A 25,303-nucleotide genomic window follows, 5' to 3' on the forward strand; every position below is an offset into this window, starting at 1 on the left:
GACATCTAACCCAAACCCGAACTCCGCTAATGTTAACCATAATTACAACACACTCAATGTGTTTACAGTAGTTAACTCCATACCAAAGCTTGCGATCAGTCCTTTTAATTGTTTATTGTCAAGTTGCTAATCTTGCCTGCTGAGCGGTGATTACACTGATAACAGCGATCTCAAGCATGCACATATTGCACTAGCCATCGGTGTTCACAGACAGGTGGGTGCCATATTGATTGGTATCGGTTTGATCGTCCGGTTTTCAGGGGTAGGATTTACACTAAGTTGACACATTGTGACCGAATTGTTTGTCCGGTGTTCAGTTTAGAGGGGTTTCCGGTTTAGAGGGGTAAAATATAATGTTAAAAGATGTGTAAATCACGGGACCGCGGAAAACGTCCGGTTTTGAGGGGATTCCGGTTTAGAGGGAGTCCGGGGTTTCACGTACTTGACAGGTCCGTGCTCCACGCTTGCTGTCAGTTGAGCTATCTCGGTATCACCCAAGCCTGGGATACACAGAACCTGCAGTGCATGCCAGGTAATTATCCCCCATGTGGGGTATCCCCATAATCGCACCCATGAAATAGGTGAAACTCAGTGTATGTGGCCTAACAGTGCACTCACTCTGGGTTGGAGCTGGTACTGACATGGAAAATCCCCCATTGCCTCAGGTGGGATACAAACCCAGTACCTACCAACCTGAAGCCTGATGGCATTACCACTACACCACCGAGACTAGTGAAAAGAACTTCTGTATCAACAAAAATATTTTGTAAATTTTAAATTAGTATAGGCTTAAATTTTTATTTTCAGGCAAATTAGTTGTGTTTCAGCGTCCAGCAGAAATGAAGAAAATAGCAAGTGGCGAGGAAGTGACCCCAAAGTTTGTTTTTATTTATTTTTTTATTTTTTCTTCTTCTTTTTATTTTTTTATATACAAAATGTTTTTTTGTTTTTTTTGTTTTTTTTAAACCTGTTCCTAGTTTCTATGGATATAAATTGAGTTACTGCAAAAAAGTGGTTTCTCTTGTGACCTGATCTACGAACATATTTTTTAGTTGTTTAGCCTTAACATGGTCAAAAGGCAAGACATAGGCAATGATTTTTACAATTAAGTCCAGTTTTAAGTTTTTGTTTTTAAGTCCATTTCTCACAAACTGGAAGTCATAGATCAGATACAGGAATTAATGTTCCTCATTGTGGCGACTACATCAACCATTTTGTTTAGCTGACATTAAAGTGTTGCATTTAGCTTTATTTCTCACAGATTTAAAAGTCCTAGATCACTATAACTTGGTTTATAGTTGCACCTGTTCGTATCATGTTTCTGTCCAGAGTGAAGTAATTTTCGGTTGTCATGAGCTGTAGCCAGTTTTAATATTCTGTTTATGACCCATAATCAATTTTTAATAATAAGAATTTATATCACTGAACTCGTTTAACTGATTCTGTCAGTGAGATGGTGCATATAAAAGATCCCTTGCTGTTGATTGAAAAAGAATAGTCCATGAAGTGGTGACAGTGGGTTTGACGCCATATAACCGTAAATAAAATGTGTTGAGTGCGTTGTTAAATAAAACATTTCTTTCCTGCTTTTATTTGACTGACGTTCTATTGAGACACTGACATTCTATTGATACTAACACTTTTATTTGAACCAAGATATTTTTAACCATATGGGTAATACATTGATTTATTAATTTTAATTAAAATGTTTTTTTTTTGTTTTTATGTGAATATTAAATTTTTTCTTCTTTTTTTCCTTCTTTTTTTTAACCCTTTACAGGTCATTGTCAGAGTTGACCGTATACGGGGAGGGCACCAGGATCAAGTCTGCGCAGGTGCTTTTCTCACAGAGTCCGCCGTCAACCAGCGCCGACTCATTCTCAGTCAGTGATTTCTACACTTACAAAGAAAAGGTAAGGGATCATTTGTTATTATAATATACACATGTAAGACATCAGAATTTCTGTACATTTTTGGGAGGAGACATAGCACAGTGGTAAAGCACTTGCCTGACATGCGGTCGATCTGGTATCGAACCCGTGGAGCCATTGAGCTATTTCTCCTTTCAGACAGTGCACATTTTCAGTTGAATTTTTCAAAGTTGAGTGTCAAACATTTATTTTAAATTTTTTGAATAAAAAAATATACCATCAAACTGATTTTGCATTGCCTTTGGATGTGTTTTTGGTGGGGGTTTTGTTCACAAACTACCTTTATTTGGTATTCCAGTTTTCTTGGTACAAAGTTGAAGTTTGTTTTGTTTAATGACATCACTAGAGCACATTGATTAATTAATCATCGGCTATTGGATGTCAAACATTTGGTAATTCTGATCAGAGGAAACCCGCAATATTTTATTAATGCAGAAATATATCTTTTATATGCACTTTCCCGCAGACAGGAAAGCAAATACCATGTCCTTTGACCAGTTGTGGTGTATTAGCTGAAACAAGAAAAACCCCAATGAATTGAATGGATCTACCGAGGTGGTTCGATCCTGCTTATTTTGGTACAAATTCACTAATTAATTTGATGTTATTGGGCGGGGTTTTTTTTTATTACCACAAGTGTTAATCAAGATCTCTTCTGCTTTGTCTGTAATGGTTGTTTCTCTTTGTGTGTTTATTTTAGAAGCCTCGTTCAAGAAGTAAGACAAAATTGCGTGAAGCTTCTGAAACTAAATTACGTGATGCTGACAAATCGAGCAAAAAGCCGACGAAAGCGGGTCCATTGAAGATTTATGACATGTCCTGTCTGTTACCAGTCAACCGACAACTGGCAGAAAATTACATGTAAGGACGGCCATTTTGTTTTTATAAAATAACCTGACCTCTCAATAGATTGGCATTCACACCATTCCAAACACCACACAAAGAAAGAAAGAAAGAATTATAAAGGCCTTGAGATATTGAGCTGAAATATGTGTGTAGCTTTATTATGTACTGTTACAGAGTTATGGGCCTTGAACTTAGGAGATATGAAAATTAGTTTTCCACACTTATGTTTTGTAATGCCTGAAGACATTTAAGTGAAATGTTGTACATAGCATTATCATGTACTGATGAAGTTTAACTTTCATGGTGATTTACCCATTTTTCACAGAGTTATGGCCCTTGAATTTAAGAGATACAAACAATTGTTGGGTCTGCTCGGGGACATGCGTTGCTTGTTTTGTCTGGTTTGCTCATCTCAGGTTTAACCTTACCTTATCTTATGCCACCCATTAGTTGCTGAAATGTTGTTACACAAACAATTCCCTTTTGTTCATTTCCAGCCTTGATCTGTACGACATTCCCAAGATGTGTAGTCACAACGCAGCAGCGGCAGCGGCAGTTGGTAGGAAAGATTTATCTCAGGTAATTCACAGAAACTGATTTCCAACAGCGACAGTTGCTAGGAAAGATTTATCTCTGGTAATTCACAGAAACTGATTTCCACCAGCGACAGTTGCTAGGAAAGACTTAGCCCAGGTAATTCACAGAAACTGATTTCCACCAGCGACAGTTGCTAGGAAAGATTTAGCCCGGGTAATTCACAGAAACTGATTTCCACCAGCGACAGTTGCTAGGAAAGATTTAGCCCGGGTAATTCACAGAAACTGATTTCCACCAGCGACAGTTGCTAGGAAAGATTTAGCTCAGGTAATTCACAGAAACTGATTTCCAACAGCGACAGTTGCTAGGAAAGATTTAGCCCGGGTAATTCACAGAAACTGATTTCCAACAGCGACAGTTGGTAGGAAAGATTTATCTCGGGTAATTCACAGAAACTGATTCCACCAGCGACAGTTGCTAGGAAAGATTTAGCCCAGGTAATTCACAGAAACTGATTTCCAACAGCGACAGTTGCTAGGAAAGATTTAGCCCAGGCAATTCACAGAAACTGATTTCCACCAGCGGCAGTTGGTAGGAAAGATTTAGCCCGGGTAATTCACAGAAACTGATTTCCACCAGCGACAGTTGGTAGGAAAGATTTATCTCGGGTAATTCACAGAAACTGATTCCACCAGCGACAGTTGCTAGGAAAGATTTAGCCCAGGTAATTCACAGAAACTGATTTCCACCAGCGACAGTTGCTAGGAAAGATTTAGCTCAGGCAATTCACAGAAACTGATTTCCAACAGGGACAGTTGGAAACTGATTTCCAACAGCGACAGTTGCTAGGAAAGATTTAGCTCAGGTAATTCACAGAAACTGATTTCCAACAACGACAGTTGCTAGGAAAGATTTAGCCCGGGTAATTCACAGAAACTGATTTCCACCAGCGACAGTTGCTAGGAAAGATTTAGCTCCGGTAATTCACAGAAACTGATTTCCACCAGCGACAGTTGGTAGGAAAGATTTATCTCGGGTAATTCACAGAAACTGATTCCACCAGCGACAGTTGCTAGGAAAGATTTAGCCCAGGTAATTCACAGAAACTGATTTCCAACAGCGACAGTTGCTAGGAAAGATTTAGCCCAGGCAATTCACAGAAACTGATTTCCACCAGCGGCAGTTGGTAGGAAAGATTTAGCCCGGGTAATTCACAGAAACTGATTTCCAACAGGGACAGTTGGTAGGAAAGATTTATCTCGGGTAATTCACAGAAACTGATTTCCACCAGCGACAGTTGGTAGGAAAGATTTAGCTCCGGTAATTCACAGAAACTGATTTCCACCAGCGACAGTTGGTAGGAAAGATTTATCTCGGGTAATTCACAGAAACTGATTCCACCAGCGACAGTTGCTAGGAAAGATTTAGCCCAGGTAATTCACAGAAACTGATTTCCAACAGCGACAGTTGCTAGGAAAGATTTAGCCCAGGTAATTCACAGAAACTGATTTCCAACAGGGACAGTTGGTAGGAAAGATTTAGCTCCGGTAATTCACAGAAACTGATTCCACCAGCGACAGTTGGTAGGAAAGATTTAGCCCGGGTAATTCACAGAAACTGATTTCCACCAGCGGCAGTTGGTAGGAAAGATTTAGCTCGGGTAATTCACAGAAACTGATTCCACCAGCGACAGTTGGTAGGAAAGATTTAGCTCCGGTAATTCACAGAAACTGATTCCACCAGCGACAGTTGGTAGGAAAGATTTAGCCCAGGTAATTCACAGAAACTGATTCCACCAGCGACAGTTGCTAGGAAAGATTTAGCCCAGGTAATTCACAGAAACTGATTTCCACCAGCGACAGTTGCTAGGAAAGATTTAGCTCAGGCAATTCACAGAAACTGATTTCCAACAGGGACAGTTGGAAACTGATTTCCAACAGCGACAGTTGCTAGGAAAGATTTAGCTCAGGTAATTCACAGAAACTGATTTCCAACAGCGACAGTTGCTAGGAAAGATTTAGCCCGGGTAATTCACAGAAACTGATTTCCACCAGCGACAGTTGCTAGGAAAGATTTAGCTCCGGTAATTCACAGAAACTGATTTCCACCAGCGACAGTTGGTAGGAAAGATTTATCTCGGGTAATTCACAGAAACTGATTTCCAACAGCGACAGTTGCTAGGAAAGATTTATCTCTGGTAATTCACAGAAACTGATTTCCACCAGCGACAGTTGCTAGGAAAGACTTAGCCCAGGTAATTCACAGAAACTGATTTCCACCAGGGACAGTTGGTAGGAAAGATTTAGCTCGGGTAATTCACAGAAACTGATTTCCACCAGCGACAGTTGGTAGGAAAGATTTAGCTCAGGCAATTCACAGAAACTGATTTCCACCAGGGACAGTTGGTAGGAAAGATTTATCTCAGGCAATTCACAGAAACTGATTCCACCAGCGACAGTTGCTAGGAAAGATTTAGCTCAGGTAATTCACAGAAACTGATTTCCACCAGACTCGGTGGTGTAGTGGTTAAGCCATCGGACATAAGGCTGGTAGGCACTGGGTTCGCAGCCTGGTACCAGCTCCCACCTGGAGCGAGTTTTAACGACTCGGTGGGTTGGTGTAAGACCACTGCATCCTCTTCTGTCTCACTAACAACTAACCACTAATTCACTGTCCTGGACAGATAACTGAGTTGCACTTGAACCTTAATTGGATATAATCACGAAAATAAGTTGAAATGAATAAAGATACTGATTGATAATGTGTTCTGTATTTGCATGTCTATCAAGAGCAGGACGTAGCCCAGTGGTAAAGTGCTCACTTGATACGCGGTCAGTCTGAGATTGTTCCCTGTCAATTGGCCCATTGGGCTATTTCTCACTCCAGCCAGTTCACCACGACGGGTATATCAAAGGCCATGGTATGTGCCATCCTGCACGATGGTGAACACTGGAGCACATTGCTTTATTAATCATTGGCTATTGGATGTCAAACATGTGGTACATTTTTGTAATTTTGACATATAGTCTTTGAGAGGAAACCTGCTACATTTTTTCTATTAGTAGCAAGGGATTTTTTATAAGCACCATCTCACAGACAGAATAGCACATACCACAGCCTTTGATATACCAGTCGTGGTGTACTGGCTGGAATGAGAAATAGCCCAGTGGGCCTACTGATGGAGATTGATCACAAACCGAGCACTTTACCACTGGGCTACATCCCACCCTCATTCAAAACAATTGCAGATAAAGATTGTAAATGTTTTGCTTTAGACATTGTCTAATTTTAGACAAAATATTCAGTTTTAAGAGATGAAATGAAATAAAAAGTATCATTCGTCGAATATATCCTATTAAAATATTACTGTTGGATATGTTATATATATATTGTGTATGAGCCCAAAACCAGGGTGCAATGAGTGACTGTCATCAACCAATGTACACGATCGGTATTTTGTTTTATATAGCTGGTGTCTTTTTAATCATTGGTTTGTTTCTTTTAGATTTGGTCTCAGGTGTCTGTGATGTCCAGTAAAGAATTACTGGCGGATGATGACCCCGACAAAGGTCCTCCCTGGGCCAGCTTACAGTTCGGCAGACCACTGCTGAAAGACATGTGAGAAGTTTTAAAGAATAAACCACATTGTTAACAACCATGATAAATTACTCTCCTACCTTTAATTATTCTAAGACATCATGAAAAAAACATTGTAATTGTCACAGATTCCACATACTAATTGGTAACCATGTCATCTGTATTAACTTCACTCAAATCTCCTAGGACAAAAAGCATGTAGGTTGCCATTTTACTTTTTAATGGAATACTCTCCAAGAGGGGTGGAAGGATGTGATGTAATCTGTTATGTATAGGCAATCATCATGACGCCATATTAATTATGTCGCATACTTTGGAGGCTTCCACCAGTTATGAAGAGTTTCTCGTAAAAAAAAAAAGAAGCAAAATGGCAGATGGAGAAAACTTACATGCTTTTTGTCTTAGAAGATCTCAGCAAAGTCGATATAGGTGACATGGCTCCATTCTAGTATGTGGAATCTGTGTCAATGTAATTGGGGGGGGGGGGGGGGGGGGGTCATAATTTGTGTCTGGACAAAATGTGGTAGAAATCTATCGGTAATTAAAGGTACAAGTGTAATTTATCGTAGTTGTTAGCAGTGTGGTTTGGACTTTAGATGATTTTAAAATTATAAAACATTCAGAGAGCTCTTTATATCAATAAGTATTTACAACAGCCCATGTAGTGTGGTCAGACTTGTACATGTAGTGTGGTCAGACTTGTACATTTAGTGTGGTCAGACTTATACATTTAGTGTGGTCAGACTTGTACATGTAGTGTGGTCCACATGCAGTGTGGTCAGACTTGAACGTGTAGTGTGGTCAGACATGTACGTGTAGTGTGGTCAGACTTATACATGTAGTGTGGTCAGACTTATACATGTAGTGTGGTCAGACTTATACATGTAGTGTGGTCAGACTTATACATGTAGTGTGGTCAGACTTATACATGTAGTTGCAACCAGAACTACCACTTAAAAAGGTCGGGAGGTTTGGGGAAGGGGGTATTTTGTTTTGGTTGCATCTATAGGTCATACTACCACTAATATATTTGTAACATTTTACAGAGTTAAATAGGTTATTTCCCCATCAGAAAGAGCATCATAGTCTCTATAGCATCATAGTCTGTATAACATCATAGTCTCTATAGCATCATAGTCTGTATAACATCATAGTCTCTATAGCATCATAGTCTCTATAGCATCATAGTCTGTATAACATCATAGTCTCTATAGCATCATAGTCTGTATAACATCATAGTCTCTATAGCATCATAGTCTGTATAACATCATAGTCTCTATAGCATCATAGTCTGTATAACATCATAGTCTCTATAGTCTATGCATCATAGTCTGTATAACATCATAGTCTCTATAGCATCATAGTCTGTATAACATCATAGTCTCTATAGCATCATAGTCTGTATAACATCATAGTCTCTATAGCATCATAGTCTGTATAACATCATAGTCTCTATAGCATCATAGTCTGTATAACATCATAGTCTCTATAGCATCATAGTCTCTATAGCATCATAGTCTGTATAACATCATAGTCTCTATAGCATCATAGTCTGTATAACATCATAGTCTGTATAACATCATAGTCTCTATAGCATCATAGTCTGTATAACATCATAGTCTGTATAACATCATAGTCTGTATAACATCATAGTCTCTATAGCATCATAGTCTCTATAGCATCATAGTCTGTATAACATCATAGTCTGTATAACATCATAGTCTCTATAGCATCATAGTCTGTATAGCATCATAGTCTCTATAGCATCATAGTCTCTATAGCATCATAGTCTGTATAACATCATAGTCTCTATAGCATCATAGTCTCTATAGCATCATAGTCTGTATAACATCATAGTCTCTATAGCATCATAGTCTCTATAGCATCATAGTCTCTATAGCATCATAGTCTGTATAACATCATAGTCTCTATAGCATCATAGTCTCTATAGCATCATAGTCTGTATAACATCATAGTCTGTATAACATATAGCATCATAGTCTGTATAGCATCATAGTCTCTATAGCATCATAGTCTGTATAACATCATAGTCTCTATAGCATCATAGTCTGTATAACATCATAGTCTGTATAACATCATAGTCTGTATAACATCATAGTCTGTATAACATCATAGTCTGTATAACATCATAGTCTCTATAGCATCATAGTCTGTATAACATCATAGTCTGTATAACATCATAGTCTGTATAACATCATAGTCTCTATAGCATCATAGTCTCTATAGCATCATAGTCTGTATAACATCATAGTCTGTATAACATCATAGTCTGTATAACATCATAGTCTGTATAACATCATAGTCTCTATAGCATCATAGTCTGTATAACATCATAGTCTCTATAGCATCATAGTCTCTATAGCATCATAGTCTGTATAACATCATAGTCTGTATAACATCATAGTCTGTATAACATCATAGTCTGTATAACATCATAGTCTGTATAGCATCATAGTCTGTATAACATCATAGTCTGTATAGCATCATAGTCTGTATAGCATCATAGTCTGTATAACATCATAGTCTGTATAGCATCATAGTCTCTATAACATCATAGTCTGTATAACATCATAGTCTGTATAACATCATAGTCTGTATAACATCATAGTCTGTATAACATCATAGTCTGTATAACATCATAGTCTGTATAGCATCATAGTCTCTATAGCATCATAGTCTGTATAACATCATAGTCTCTATAGCATCATAGTCTGTATAACATCATAGTCTGTATAACATCATAGTCTGTATAACATCATAGTCTGTATAGCATCATAGTCTGTATAGTCTGTATAACATCATAGTCTGTATAACATCATAGTCTGTATAACATCATAGTCTGTATAACATCATAGTCTCTATAGCATCATAGTCTCTATAGCATCATAGTCTGTATAACATCATAGTCTGTATAACATCATAGTCTGTATAGTCATAGTCTGTATAACATCATAGTCTCTATAGCATCAGTCTGTATAACATCATAGTCTGTATAACATCATAGTCTGTATAACATCATAGTCTGTATAACATCATAGTCTGTATAACATCATAGTCTGTATAGCATAGTCTGTATAACATCATAGTCTGTATAACATCATAGTCTGTATAACATCATAGTCTGTATAACATCATAGTCTCTATAGCATCATAGTCTGTATAACATCATAGTCTGTATAACATCATAGTCTGTATAACATCATAGTCTGTATAACATCATAGTCTCTATAGCATCATAGTCTCTATAGCATCATATAACATCATAGTCTGTATAACATCATAGTCTGTATAACATCATAGTCTCTATAGCATCATAGTCTGTATAGCATCATAGTCTGTATAACATCATAGTCTCTATAGCATCATAGTCTGTATAGCATCATAGTCTGTATAACATCATAGTCTCTATAGCATCATAGTCTGTATAACATCATAGTCTGTATAACATCATAGTCTCTATAGCATCATAGTCTCTATAGCATCATAGTCTGTATAACATCATAGTCTCATATAGTCTCATCATAGTCTCTATAGCATCATAGTCTGTATAGCATCATAGTCTCTATAGCATCATAGTCTGTATAACATCATAGTCTGTATAACATCATAGTCTGTATAACATCATAGTCTGTATAACATCATAGTCTGTATAACATCATAGTCTCTATAGCATCATAGTCTCTATAGCATCATAGTCTGTATAGCATCATAGTCTGTATAGCATCATAGTCTCTATAACATCATAGTCTGTATAACATCATAGTCTGTATAACATCATAGTCTGTATAACATCATAGTCTCTATAGCATCATAGTCTGTATAGCATCATAGTCTGTATAACATCATAGTCTGTATAACATCATAGTCTGTATAACATCATAGTCTGTATAACATCATAGTCTCTATATCATAGTCTGTATAGCATCATAGTCTGTATAACATCATAGTCTGTATAACATCATAGTCTCTATAGCATCATAGTCTCTATAGCATCATAGTCTCTATAGCATCATAGTCTCTATAGCATCATAGTCTCTATAGCATCATAGTCTGTATAACATCATAGTCTGTATAACATCATAGTCTGTATAACATCATAGTCTCTATAGCATCATAGTCTGTATAGCATCATAGTCTGTATAACATCATAGTCTCTATAGCATCATAGTCTGTATAGCATCATAGTCTGTATAACATCATAGTCTGTATAGCATCATAGTCTCTATAACATCATAGTCTGTATAACATCATAGTCTGTATAACATCATAGTCTGTATAACATCATAGTCTGTATAACATCATAGTCTGTATAACATGATAGTCTGTATAGCATCATAGTCTCTATAGCATCATAGTCTGTATAACATCATAGTCTCTATAGCATCATAGTCTGTATAACATCATAGTCTGTATAACATCATAGTCTGTATAACATCATAGTCTGTATAACATCATAGTCTGTATAACATCATAGTCTGTATAGCATCATAGTCTCTATAGCATCATAGTCTGTATAGCATCATAGTCTGTATAACATCATAGTCTGTATAACATCATAGTCTCTATAGCATCATAGTCTCTATAGCATCATAGTCTCTATAGCATCATAGTCTCTATAGCATCATAGTCTCTATAGCATCATAGTCTGTATAACATCATAGTCTGTATAACATCATAGTCTGTATAACATCATAGTCTCTATAGCATCATAGTCTGTATAGCATCATAGTCTGTATAACATCATAGTCTCTATAGCATCATAGTCTGTATAGCATCATAGTCTGTATAGCATCATAGTCTGTATAGCATCATAGTCTCTATAGCATCATAGTCTGTATAGCATCATAGTCTGTATAGCATCATAGTCTGTATAACATCATAGTCTCTATAGCATCATAGTCTGTATAGCATCATAGTCTGTATAACATCATAGTCTCTATAGCATCATAGTCTGTATAGCATCATAGTCTGTATAACATCATAGTCTGTATAGCATCATAGTCTCTATAGCATCATAGTCTGTATAACATCATAGTCTGTATAACATCATAGTCTGTATAACATCATAGTCTGTATAACATCATAGTCTCTATAGCATCATAGTCTGTATAGCATCATAGTCTCTATAGCATCATAGTCTGTATAGCATCATAGTCTGTATAGCATCATAGTCTGTATAACATCATAGTCTCTATAACATCATAGTCTGTATAACATCATAGTCTGTATAACATCATAGTCTGTATAACATCATAGTCTGTATAGCATCATAGTCTGTATAACATCATAGTCTGTATAACATCATAGTCTGTATAACATCATAGTCTGTATAACATCATAGTCTCTATAGCATCATAGTCTCTATAGCATCATAGTCTGTATAGCATCATAGTCTCTATAGCATCATAGTCTCTATAGCATCATAGTCTCTATAGCATCATAGTCTGTAACCCTAACCCTAACCCTAACCCTAACCCTAACCCTAACCCTAACCCTAACCCTAACCCTAACCCTGTATAACATCATAGTCTGTATAGCATCATAGTCTCTATAGCATCATAGTCTGTATAACATCATAGTCTGTATAACATCATAGTCTGTATAACATCATAGTCTGTATAACATCATAGTCTCTATAGCATCATAGTCTCTATAGCATCATAGTCTGTATAGCATCATAGTCTGTATAGCATCATAGTCTCTATAACATCATAGTCTGTATAACATCATAGTCTGTATAACATCATAGTCTGTATAACATCATAGTCTCTATAGCATCATAGTCTGTATAGCATCATAGTCTGTATAACATCATAGTCTGTATAACATCATAGTCTGTATAACATCATAGTCTGTATAACATCATAGTCTCTATAGCATCATAGTCTGTATAGCATCATAGTCTGTATAACATCATAGTCTGTATAACATCATAGTCTCTATAGCATCATAGTCTCTATAGCATCATAGTCTCTATAGCATCATAGTCTCTATAGCATCATAGTCTCTATAGCATCATAGTCTGTATAACATCATAGTCTGTATAACATCATAGTCTGTATAACATCATAGTCTCTATAGCATCATAGTCTGTATAGCATCATAGTCTGTATAACATCATAGTCTCTATAGCATCATAGTCTGTATAGCATCATAGTCTGTATAACATCATAGTCTGTATAGCATCATAGTCTCTATAACATCATAGTCTGTATAACATCATAGTCTGTATAACATCATAGTCTGTATAACATCATAGTCTGTATAACATCATAGTCTGTATAACATGATAGTCTGTATAGCATCATAGTCTCTATAGCATCATAGTCTGTATAACATCATAGTCTCTATAGCATCATAGTCTGTATAACATCATAGTCTGTATAACATCATAGTCTGTATAACATCATAGTCTGTATAACATCATAGTCTGTATAACATCATAGTCTGTATAGCATCATAGTCTCTATAGCATCATAGTCTGTATAGCATCATAGTCTGTATAACATCATAGTCTGTATAACATCATAGTCTCTATAGCATCATAGTCTCTATAGCATCATAGTCTCTATAGCATCATAGTCTCTATAGCATCATAGTCTCTATAGCATCATAGTCTGTATAACATCATAGTCTGTATAACATCATAGTCTGTATAACATCATAGTCTCTATAGCATCATAGTCTGTATAGCATCATAGTCTGTATAACATCATAGTCTCTATAGCATCATAGTCTGTATAGCATCATAGTCTGTATAGCATCATAGTCTGTATAGCATCATAGTCTCTATAGCATCATAGTCTGTATAGCATCATAGTCTGTATAGCATCATAGTCTGTATAACATCATAGTCTCTATAGCATCATAGTCTGTATAGCATCATAGTCTGTATAACATCATAGTCTCTATAGCATCATAGTCTGTATAGCATCATAGTCTGTATAACATCATAGTCTGTATAGCATCATAGTCTCTATAGCATCATAGTCTGTATAACATCATAGTCTGTATAACATCATAGTCTGTATAACATCATAGTCTGTATAACATCATAGTCTCTATAGCATCATAGTCTGTATAGCATCATAGTCTCTATAGCATCATAGTCTGTATAGCATCATAGTCTGTATAGCATCATAGTCTGTATAACATCATAGTCTCTATAACATCATAGTCTGTATAACATCATAGTCTGTATAACATCATAGTCTGTATAACATCATAGTCTGTATAGCATCATAGTCTGTATAACATCATAGTCTGTATAACATCATAGTCTGTATAACATCATAGTCTGTATAACATCATAGTCTCTATAACATCATAGTCTCTATAGCATCATAGTCTGTATAGCATCATAGTCTCTATAGCATCATAGTCTCTATAGCATCATAGTCTCTATAGCATCATAGTCTGTAACCCTAACCCTAACCCTAACCCTAACCCTAACCCTAACCCTAACCCTAACCCTAACCCTAACCCTGTATAACATCATAGTCTGTATAGCATCATAGTCTCTATAGCATCATAGTCTGTATAACATCATAGTCTGTATAACATCATAGTCTGTATAACATCATAGTCTCTATAGCATCATAGTCTGTATAGCATCATAGTCTGTATAACATCATAGTCTCTATAGCATCATAGTCTGTATAACATCATAGTCTGTATAACATCATAGTCTGTATAACATCATAGTCTGTATAACATCATAGTCTCTATAGCATCATAGTCTGTATAACATCATAGTCTGTATAACATCATAGTCTCTATAGCATCATAGTCTGTATAGCATCATAGTCTGTATAACATCATAGTCTCTATAGCATCATAGTCTGTATAACATCATAGTCTCTATAACATCATAGTCTCTATAGCATCATAGTCTGTATAACATCATAGTCTGTATAACATCATAGTCTGTATAACATCATAGTCTGTATAACATCATAGTCTGTATAACATCATAGTCTGTATAACATCATAGTCTGTATAGCATCATAGTCTCTATAGCATCATAGTCTCTATAGCATCATAGTCTCTATAGCATCATAGTCTCTATAGCATCATAGTCTCTATAGCATCATAGTCTCTATAGCATCATAGTCTCTATAGCATCATAGTCTGTATAACATCATAGTCTCTATAGCATCATAGTCTGTATAGCATCATAGTCTGTATAACATCATAGTCTCTATAGCATCATAGTCTGTATAGCATCATAGTCTGTATAACATCATAGTCTGTATAGCATCATAGTCTCTATAGCATCATAGTCTGTATAGCATCATAGTCTGTATAGCATCATAGTCTGTATAACATCATAGTCTCTATAGCATCATAGTCTGTATAGCATCATAGTCTGTATAACATCATAGTCTCTATAGCATCATAGTCTGTATAGCATCATAGTCTGTATAACATCATAGTCTGTATAGCATCATAGTCTCTATAGCATCATAGTCTGTATAACATCATAGTCTGTATAACATCATAGTCTGTATAACATCATAGTCTGTATAACATCATAGTCTCTATAGCATCATAGTCTGTATAGCATCATAGTCTCTATAGCATCATAGTCTGTATAGCATCATAGTCTGTATAGCATCATAGTCTCTATAACATCATAGTCTCTATAACATCATAGTCTGTATAACATCATAGTCTGTATAACATCATAGTCTGTATAACATCATAGTCTGTATAACATCATAGTCTGTATAGCATCATAGTCTGTATAACATCATAGTCTGTATAACATCATAGTCTCTATAACATCATAGTCTCTATAGCATCATAGTCTGTATAGCATCATAGTCTGTATAGCATCATAGTCTCTATAGCATCATAGTCTCTATAGCATCATAGTCTGTAACCCTAACCCTAACCCTAACCCTAACCCTAACCCTAACCCTAACCCTAACCCTAACCCTGTATAACATCATAGTCTGTATAGCATCATAGTCTCTATAGCATCATAGTCTGTATAACATCATAGTCTGTATAACATCATAGTCTGTATAACATCATAGTCTGTATAACATCATAGTCTCTATAGCATCATAGTCTCTATAGCATCATAGTCTGTATAACATCATAGTCTCTATAACATCATAGTCTGTATAACATCATAGTCTGTATAGCATCATAGTCTGTATAACATCATAGTCTCTATAGCATCATAGTCTGTATATTTAATATGTTTCTGCAATTCTAGTCATCCTAATGTTCATAGCTTAAATAGGATTTTAATGGAAATGATCGTTAATGTGAAATCCAAAGGACATTTAGTGGACATTAATAGTAGAACTGAAATGTTAAACATTTGTTTGTTTACTACAGACTGGACCACTACACCTCATTGTTTGACGTGCAGACACTGGCCATGCTGTGCTGTGTCTTCTGGCAGAAAGATGACTCGCCGAAACCCTCTCAGAGAACGTCGTCCAAGAGTTCCATGGACTACGTGCCTGCCAATGTAAGTTTGCCTGCATACACAGAGCTTGGATCTCTGTATTATGGCAGGCCTTGACCGTAACGTTTTTCAGTAGCAGCCCATTGGGCTACCAGGTTATAAAATCTGGTAACCCTCAATAAAAATTGGTAGCCCCATAGTTTTTATAAATTAAAAAACAGATAGAAAAAAGCAAAATCATTTATTTTATTTAAACATGTTGTTTAGGTGGGGTTTTAGGTGTTTAAGCATCTTGTTGATGTGCAAAACTGGATGTGCCAATACAATCTAGTAGTCCGGCAGACTCCTGGGTTTAGATATTTGGTAGCTCGAGCAACAAATTGGTAGCTAAAATATCCCGGGCTACCACTAAGGTCAAACCCTGTTTTACAATGCCTATTAATTACGGTTCAACCAACCTCGGTGGCTTGGTGGTTGACTCATAGGATCTATAGGATTCAAGTTTTACAGTGCCTATTAATTACAGTTCAACCAACCTCGGTGGTTTGGTGGTTGACTCGTAGGATCTATAGGATTCAAGTTTTAATCCTAGATTCAATCCAAATTAAGGGTTAATCGGCAGGAGCAGATGGCACATTTTCTATCTTAGCACTTATTCATTAATTACAGTCTTGGACAGATAGCCCAGGCAGCTGAGTTGTGTGCCCAGAACAGCATGCTTGAACCTTAATTGGATATGCTCAAGGAATTATATAAATCTCCATCTCCACTCTATATAGATCAATATTTGTGAATGAATTATACATTAGGTTTTCATGTTTCAGAACTGTGTGATAACAAATTTAAAATGTGTTTGTCTCACCCAAAACATCTGCTGAAAGAATCAAGCAGTATATTTACATGATCTCTCAATTGGGACCAAAACATCGTCTCACATAGCACATTGTCACATTTTGTCGGATAAGTTGCTTAAAAAACATTTTACTTGTCGTATATCCATAAATACTTGTTCCAGACAAGCAGATAAGCCTTTACATAGAGCCCTGAATGTCTTATCTATTGTAGTAGAATTTAAATAGTTTACTTTTACTTATCATCGGTCAAGTACTGTACCTTGTTGCAAATAGGTCAGTGTTGTTTATTAATACATGTATTATGTAAGATCAAAGAAAATCAAATCTGTTGCATTTTAACTTCGTTTATTAATACCAGATGATTGTAGAATCTGTGTTACCAGGAACAAATTTAGAGGTGGCTGTTGTACTTTTTTCCTACCCTTTTTCTTAGAGATGTTTAAAGTTAATTTGTAGTGTTTAAATATATATTTTTAAATATATCCATCAGTTAAAACTATTCAAAACATTTGCTATAATTTCATAAACATTGTAATTGTAGGGTGGGGGTGTATGATATTTTATTGAAAGACATTTTTTAAAATGTATGTCTTTTATAATACAATAGGAAATAGATTTTTTTTTTTTAATTTTCATGACAAAAGTCCTCACCCATCTTAAAATGTTAGCTATTCACCCATTTAATTTTGTTTTTGTTCAAAGATAGCCCTTGTAGCCATCTGTACTGTTGATAAATACTATAAATATAGTACACAATATTAGGATTAGGATTCAATTGGCCAAAAACATAAGATAACTGATACTGATTAAAATCCCACATTTTCTTTTTGTCTTTCTTTTCAAAATATTTAATATAAAAATATTTAATGCAAAATGTGCCTCGAATTTTAACTCTGTATTACTTTTCAAAATCAGTTACCCTTTGTCCTTTTCCAAAATCAGTTACCCTTTGTACTTTTCCAAAATCAGTTACCCTTTGTCCTTTTCCAAAATAAGTTACACTTTGTCCTTTTTCAAAGTCAGTTAACCTTTGTCCTTTTTCAAAATAAGTTACACTTTGTCCTTTTCCAAAATAAGTTACACTTTGTCCTTTTTCAAAGTCAGTTACCCTTTGTCCTTTTCCAAAATCAGTTACCCTTTGTCCTTTTCCAAAATCAGTTACCCTTTGTCCTTTTTCAAAATCAGTTACCCTTTGTCCTTTTTCAAAATCAGTTACCCTTTGTCCTTTTTCAAAATCAGTTACCCTTTGTCCTTTTTCAAAATAAGTTACACTTTGTCCTTTTCCAAAATCAGTTACACCTTTGTCCTTTTTCAAAAAAAATCAGTTACCCTTTGTCCTTTTCCAAAATCAGTTACCCTTTGTCCTTTTTCAAAATCAGTTACCCTTTGTCCTTTTTCAAAATCAGTTACCCTTTGTCCTTTTTCAAAATCAGTTACCCTTTGTCCTTTTTCAAAATCAGTTACCCTTTGTCCTTTTTCAAAATCAGTTACCCTTTGTCCTTTTTCAAAGTCAGTTACCCTTTGTCCTTTTTCAAAATCAGTTACCCTTTGTCCTTTTTCAAAGTCAGTTACCCTTTGTCCTTTTTCAAAATAAGTTACACTTTGTCCTTTTTCAAAGTCAGTTACCCTTTGTCCTTTTCCAAAATCAGTTACCCTTTGTCCTTTTTCTAATCTGGAAAGTTATTGCTGTAAACATAAAATACAAATATATATACAAATTAATATCAAATTTTAAAAATGTATTTATTATTTTTTACATTAAACATTATTGCATAGCAGGATCAAAATATAAAATATAAACTTCTGGATGTGTGTGTGTGCATGCATTCATTCATTATTTTATTTATCCTTGTGTGTGTGTGTGTGTGTTTTGAAGTTAATTCTTTGAATCTGAGTGGTTTTTAACATATTAAATATTTTTGTTGCCGTAATGGCATTTGAGCGTTCCATTTTTGTTGCACCTGTATGACTGCCTGTTTCTCCCCGTAGACCGATGCTAACATTACGTACTATCTCGGGAGTAGCACAGACAGTGGCTGGAGTTTGCTGCGTAAGTCACCCAGTTGATGTTCTCGTTTCTGTTATAACATGCAAAAAACAAATGTTTACCTGTCATCGTTAGCTCAGGTGACGTGAAGTGCTGTGGCAAGCTTATTGTTGTTTACTTTTAGCTTTAGTGTATGTATATATAATATGCTTCGAAAGCCAATTTTGTGCTAAAAAATTTTTTTAAAAGCAAGATCGCCATGTGAATATGGTGAAAATATTTGTCTGAATATCTTTGTGAAATAATTAATGTCGTGTTTGTTTGACGTGGTAAGAGGGGTCTTAGCTTCCGCCCCCCACTCCCCAGCTGCATGACTGGTATGTGCTGTCCTGTCTCTGGGGGAAATATATTGAGAAGATACCATAGTGCTAATCAGTAATAAATGTAACATAGCAGGTTTCTTGTCTCATTTTGTACATCAATCTGTAAGTGCGGCAGTTACTCTATGATTGACATATACCAGTCATTGCTTAACATATTGATATTTGTTTTGTTCTTTGCTGTACCATGGCTCATACATGTACACAAGTTATAGATAACAAGACAAGAAAAACAAATGTGCTACGAAAGCCAAGGTTTTAGATTGTTAAAGGAGACCGGACACCAAAAGACATGTAGTGTGTAATGGATTAAGTTAGCGTCAAAGACCGCATTACTCTAACGCCCGGCTTGCTGCGAGGCACCGGTCAGCTGCGCGTCTTAGGTTTGGGGTTAAAACAGAAGTGGGCGGGATTATGCATAGATCTGAACGAAAGCGAGGCAATACGTTATCGGTGAGAGTTACCAAGCAACACCGGTATACGTGTTGATTCTTTGGTTGTGCCTTTTAGTCGTCTTTTCTTCTGGGTTTTTTAGTGTTTCTGTTAGTGTTATTATATACTGTCGACGTTATTATATGATGGTTAACTGCGCAGTGTTTAACTGCAACAGTAACAGCAATGCATCCCAAGAAACGGCCAACATCATGGTTTCGATTTCCAAAAAAACGAAAGTTGTTTTAAAACATGGACGCATTATTGTCGTCGAACGGGCTTTACACCAGCTAAATACAGCAGGTTATGGTACATTTACAATGTGAAAATTAAAACAAGTATGTACTTAAGATATACATTAAATAAAGGTATTGCAATTTGTTCACATACGAATATTTAAACTTCACATTTATTTACCTATAATTACCAAATTAATTTTCACCAACAGGCCATGACGACTCCATACTAACGTCTCTTGATCTAGTTGGTTTGTTAACCTTATAACAAAACACCTTCAAAACGTGAATTATTACGTTAGTTAACAATGTTTATAGTCAGTTCAGTATATTGTCATTAAAATTAAAATGCTAACACTTTGGCAGGAACAACATATGTACTGTGGCCAGAAGGAATGATGGTTAATTAGTTTTAAAGCTAATGTCGATTATTAAAGCATAATAAAATTGTACTTTTCAATGCTTTCTGTATGACATATTAAAAATACTCTACACCAAATAATTATTTTAATACCTACCCTGGGTTTCTGCCAGAGGGTGCAGAGGGTAAACTTACATGTATGTACTAAATAATCTCAGAAATTAATGTATATATATATATATATAATATTTTATTTTTTCGATAGATTATAGTAACATAATTGCTGTTTAAAATTTATAAAAGTGCATGAAATAAAATGTTCAATAAAAAAAACATTACAAATCTATAACCACCCAATATACTCCTTTGAATATATTTAGTTTTTACAGGCCCGCAGGAACAATTGGGGGGGGGGGGGGGGGGGGGGGGGGGGGGGCACTGACGGACCGGGTATAAACTCTACATCAGATTTTGGTTACAGTGGCAAAACTTAATGTGTTAAAAAAAAACTCACAAGTGGAGCCCCACCCCCACCCCCCCCCCCCCCCCCCCCCCCCCCCCCCCCCCCCCCCCCCCCCAGTTCCTACGGGCCTGTTTTATTACGTACCCTCAACTTATTTTCTGGCAGAAAACCTGGTACTTTTGGCAGAGGTTGAAACAATTGGTCGTCTAATTTTCGACTGTTACCATAAAATAATATAATTAATCACTTTTGGCATCTAGCAATTTAAACCAAAATTAACAATAGTTACCACATGGAATAAGCATCATATATTATTTTGTTTTACCTGTAATATATTTTCATCAGGACTTCCTTCTTCCTCCATGAATGATTAAAGAAAATAACACTGGATATATTGTAATTATTTTTATTTTATTCCAATATATAACAAATGTGTTTTAGGTCAGTATGTGGAGCAAATTACCTGAAACAGTTGGTTTGAAATCATGATTACAAAATCCTAAAGATAAAAGGAACTGGTTACTAACCTCACCCTCTACATAGTATCTACATTTGTATAGGCCTGTAGGAACGATATTTGAAGTAGGGGGAGGTGGGAGGGGGAATACAGTCTCTAGTGAGGGATACAAACTAGATTTTTATCTTTATATCATCTTTATTTATGCAAAGTAGTGAAAACTTAAAACATACATTTTCATCCTAGAGTGTGTGGTGGAGAACAAGCACCTAGGCCTGCCCCTCCCCAGTTCCTACGGGTCTGTTGTATTTTATATTAATAAATGCAAAGACTACATAATAATATTGTCGATAAGACATATTAGTTGTAAAGTGATTGTCAGTATGTGGCAACAGTATAATATTTCCCAACATTTCTGTGTTTCTGTACCCGGCTGTGGACAGTTTCGGCAGACTGGTAACACATTTTCTTAATAATTAAAAATACACGTTTAACCAAACACATTAAAACTTGGAGGGTAACTAGGTAAAAGAACAAAGTTTTTTGTTAAATTATTATATCTTGCTTTGGTGAGGAGGGGACGCTTTTTGCAAATTTGCGAAATCGGCCTATGGAATATCCACTGACGTGTCATATTTACATCTATGCTGAACAAGATTTATGATGAAATATTATTAAATTTTGTGTGCTTTTCTTCTAATTAGGTCCATTTGCTTCAGTTTACATTAAAAATGTCATAACAAATTGTTTTAAAAAATGCTTGTATGCTAGTCTATGACCATGTGGCTTCCTCTTCGTCGGCAGTTGATTCATCCGAATTTTCGTCTAAGACAACATTTCCAGGATAAGGACAAAGTCTCTGATAAGTGGTTCAAACTGATACGGTTTGGTGCCATTAGCACAAGCTGGACACAATTCTTCGTCACTCGAATCGCTAAGTTCGTCCATGCTGCTTGGTAGTTTCTTCAGTTTTCCTCTCATCGATGACGTCACGGGTCTAGCTCATCAATTGTCGACAGTTTCCGGCAAACATCGGACTGGCACGCTTAACTTAGTCAATAAGGGGAGCGCGGTAGTTTTGTGTTGTGGTTTATGACGGCAAACAATTACACCATATACATGGTTTGGTGTCCAGTCTCCTTTAAGTCACAACAATAAAGGGTGTGACCGAAATAAGTATACCCAAAAAATGTGCCCAAAATAATTATAAACATGTCGACTATTATACAATTTCAAGTCAAAAACTAGTGAAATACAGTTGTATTAAGCCTAAATTAGCTTGAAATAACTAAAAATACATTTCTGAATATCTACAAATACATATGTTGTGCCAAAATTATTAAAATCTAAATCCTTGAAAGCTACCTTTTCCCTCTCTTGCTTTCACACTTCTCTTATCTTCTCTCTCATTGACTCAAGCCCTTTCCAGACTCAGTGGAAGCAGGTAGACATTGGGGGGCTGAATAGAGATCGAGGACATAAAGCAAAGTTTCTAGGGGGTTTGGGGGTATGTTCCCCCGTAAAATTTTGAAAACTAGATGTCCTTAAATGCAATTTCCTGCATTCCACAAGTAAAATTCATCTCTGCCTTAAAGGTAGGGTCAACTCAAACAAGAGCCTTATGTGTTGGAAAGATACATACCCAGACCACCAACACATACTGACACTTTAACAAATGAAAAATCTGTAATGTTAGAGTTCATTAAAAAGCATGATTATTCCTACTAACTGGGGGCAGCCATTTTGTTTCATTTTTGTGACTTCCAGTGGTATAGCTTGGGGCGAAGTGAAGTCGGCTCCGTGCATCTCCTCTATGCACAGTGTAAACCAAACGCTCTAATTTACAACAAGGTGCTTCGCTTTCATCAACCTGACTTGTTAAACAACATAAATGACTTGATAGTATAATAAACTATTTAACTAAATATATTTCAGTGTGCATCAATAGAACGAAATGGAGTTATAGTATTTTTCTTTTTTAAAAAATCCAAAGAAAAAATGCCTATTATTAGGCCTATTGGTAGGGTATGTTCGAGCAAAAATGACCATTCACAATACCCAAGTGATACTTTTCTTTTCTTTGGGATGATGTAATTGGTCAGTTTTGTGATTTTAGATTGGAAAGTACTTAAACAGGAAGGCTGATAAGTCCATTACAATTTGAGGAATATCTGTGCGGTTATCACATAATACCCTGTGATCTTAATAAAAGAGGCACGTCTTTTTAGTGTGTCTAGACACAGTGTCTGGGGACCGTCTAAATATACACCTGTCAATCAGGAACCACAGGTACAGGCCACGGAAAGAAAAGACCAATTAACCAAGAAAACACTCCGATTATTATTTAAGTACATGGGTTAATTTATGTACAAAACAAACAGTTATTTCAACACTTTAACAATGGTGGTTTATTTTGTATTGAAAAATAATATATAATTGTTGCTGGCTTACTGGGATGGCTATTATTACAGAACATTGCGATGCATGTTTCTTCAGTTCGAAGACTAATTCCTGACATGACACGTTAGGTATTACTTAACCACCAGCTCGCCAGAGGGTGTATTCACTGGAATGGTACAAAATGGCTGTGCCTGTTATATATAATAGCCGTCACATTTAACCATTTTATTAATTAACTATACGATTATACTTGTTGATATTAAGCAATAATGTGCATTATATATCGTTGAATATGCATACCAGGCCATATGCCTTAATCATTCCGTCCTTTAAGATTTACTACCAATAATATTTTAAATTCAGAATTATTTGGGGGATAGAGCTGCCCCCCCCCCACCAACCCCCCCCCCCCCCCCCCCCCCCCCCCCCCCCCCCCCCCACTCTGCTGTTTTATTGCTTCTCTGTGCCTGCTATGATTAATATTGTGTCTTGTATTTCACATGTGGTATACATGTATATTCAAAATATGCAATTCTACATATATCTCTCTCTCTTTTTTATTATTATTTTTTTATTAAATGACTTCATTGTCTCTGACAAATTTGGTAATGCCAGTTTCTACATATTGCTTTCCCACTGACAAATTCTAACATCAATAACCTTTGGCATATACCAGTCATGGAGAAGTGACATAACTATGTGAATGAATGACTTACTATTTTGTAGCTATTTTTGTTGTTGTTTTGATTTAATTAAGAGATTCACTTGACGGTCTTGCTATTTGTGATTGTATGTTTATTTTATTTTTCTTGGGGTTTTTTTAATTAGTGTTAAGACATCAAATTAACAGCAGTAGCACCTGCATACATCTATATCACTTCACTTCACTGAGCTATAGGTACAGTTTTGATACAACATCCAAGTCTGTTTTACTTAAGATGTTAAAGTTCATCAAATTCTTTATTTCTGGACCTAATCTATACAGCGTATTAAAGGTACATGTGGTTTTAGTGTAGTAGAATATTAAATGTAACATGAATGGTTTGAAAATATTTCTGCCATGAAATCAAATACTAGTAGATTAATTAAATATGGTAAATTACTGGATCAGATAAGAAAAAAACATTCGATTTCTTGCTGAGTTTTTGTTGTTGTATTTTGTTGTTGTTGCTTGTTGTTGTTTTTTTTGGTTTTTTGTTGGGGGTTTTTTTTTTTGGGGGGGGGGGGGGGGGGTTGGTCAAGTTATTGTCATCTGTCTGTTGAATGCACCTTACTCCCCCTCCCCCCAAAAAAACACCAAAACATGACATGTTCTCCATCTAGAGTTTGAAATATTATCACTCTTTATTACTTTCAAGGGGTTCAAAAAGGGAAACA

At 35.9% G+C, this 25,303-nt stretch overlaps 1 protein-coding gene across 5 annotated transcripts in view; it reads left to right on the forward strand.

Moving 5' to 3' along the window:
- Nucleotides 1-25,303, forward strand: part of LOC121388437 (GATOR complex protein WDR59-like) — a 126,032-nt gene that overhangs the window by 61,101 nt on the left and 39,628 nt on the right. For 3 of the 5 annotated variants that reach the window (XM_041519756.1, XM_041519753.1, XM_041519755.1), the window contains exons 16-21: nt 808-877; nt 1,781-1,913; nt 2,632-2,792; nt 3,275-3,356; nt 6,820-6,932; nt 16,284-16,419. In XM_041519756.1, coding sequence (XP_041375690.1) covers nt 808-877; nt 1,781-1,913; nt 2,632-2,792; nt 3,275-3,356; nt 6,820-6,932; nt 16,284-16,419 — 695 coding nt within the window. Of the gene's footprint in view, nt 1-807; nt 878-1,780; nt 1,914-2,631; nt 2,793-3,274; nt 3,357-6,819; nt 6,933-16,283; nt 16,420-19,199; nt 19,261-25,303 lie in introns of all 5 variants that reach the window. The other 2 variants (XM_041519752.1, XM_041519754.1) reach the window with 1 other exon arrangement.

The sequence above is a fragment of the Gigantopelta aegis genome, chromosome 14, assembly GCF_016097555.1.
Source record: "Gigantopelta aegis isolate Gae_Host chromosome 14, Gae_host_genome, whole genome shotgun sequence".
Taxonomy (NCBI): domain Eukaryota; kingdom Metazoa; phylum Mollusca; class Gastropoda; order Neomphalida; family Peltospiridae; genus Gigantopelta; species Gigantopelta aegis.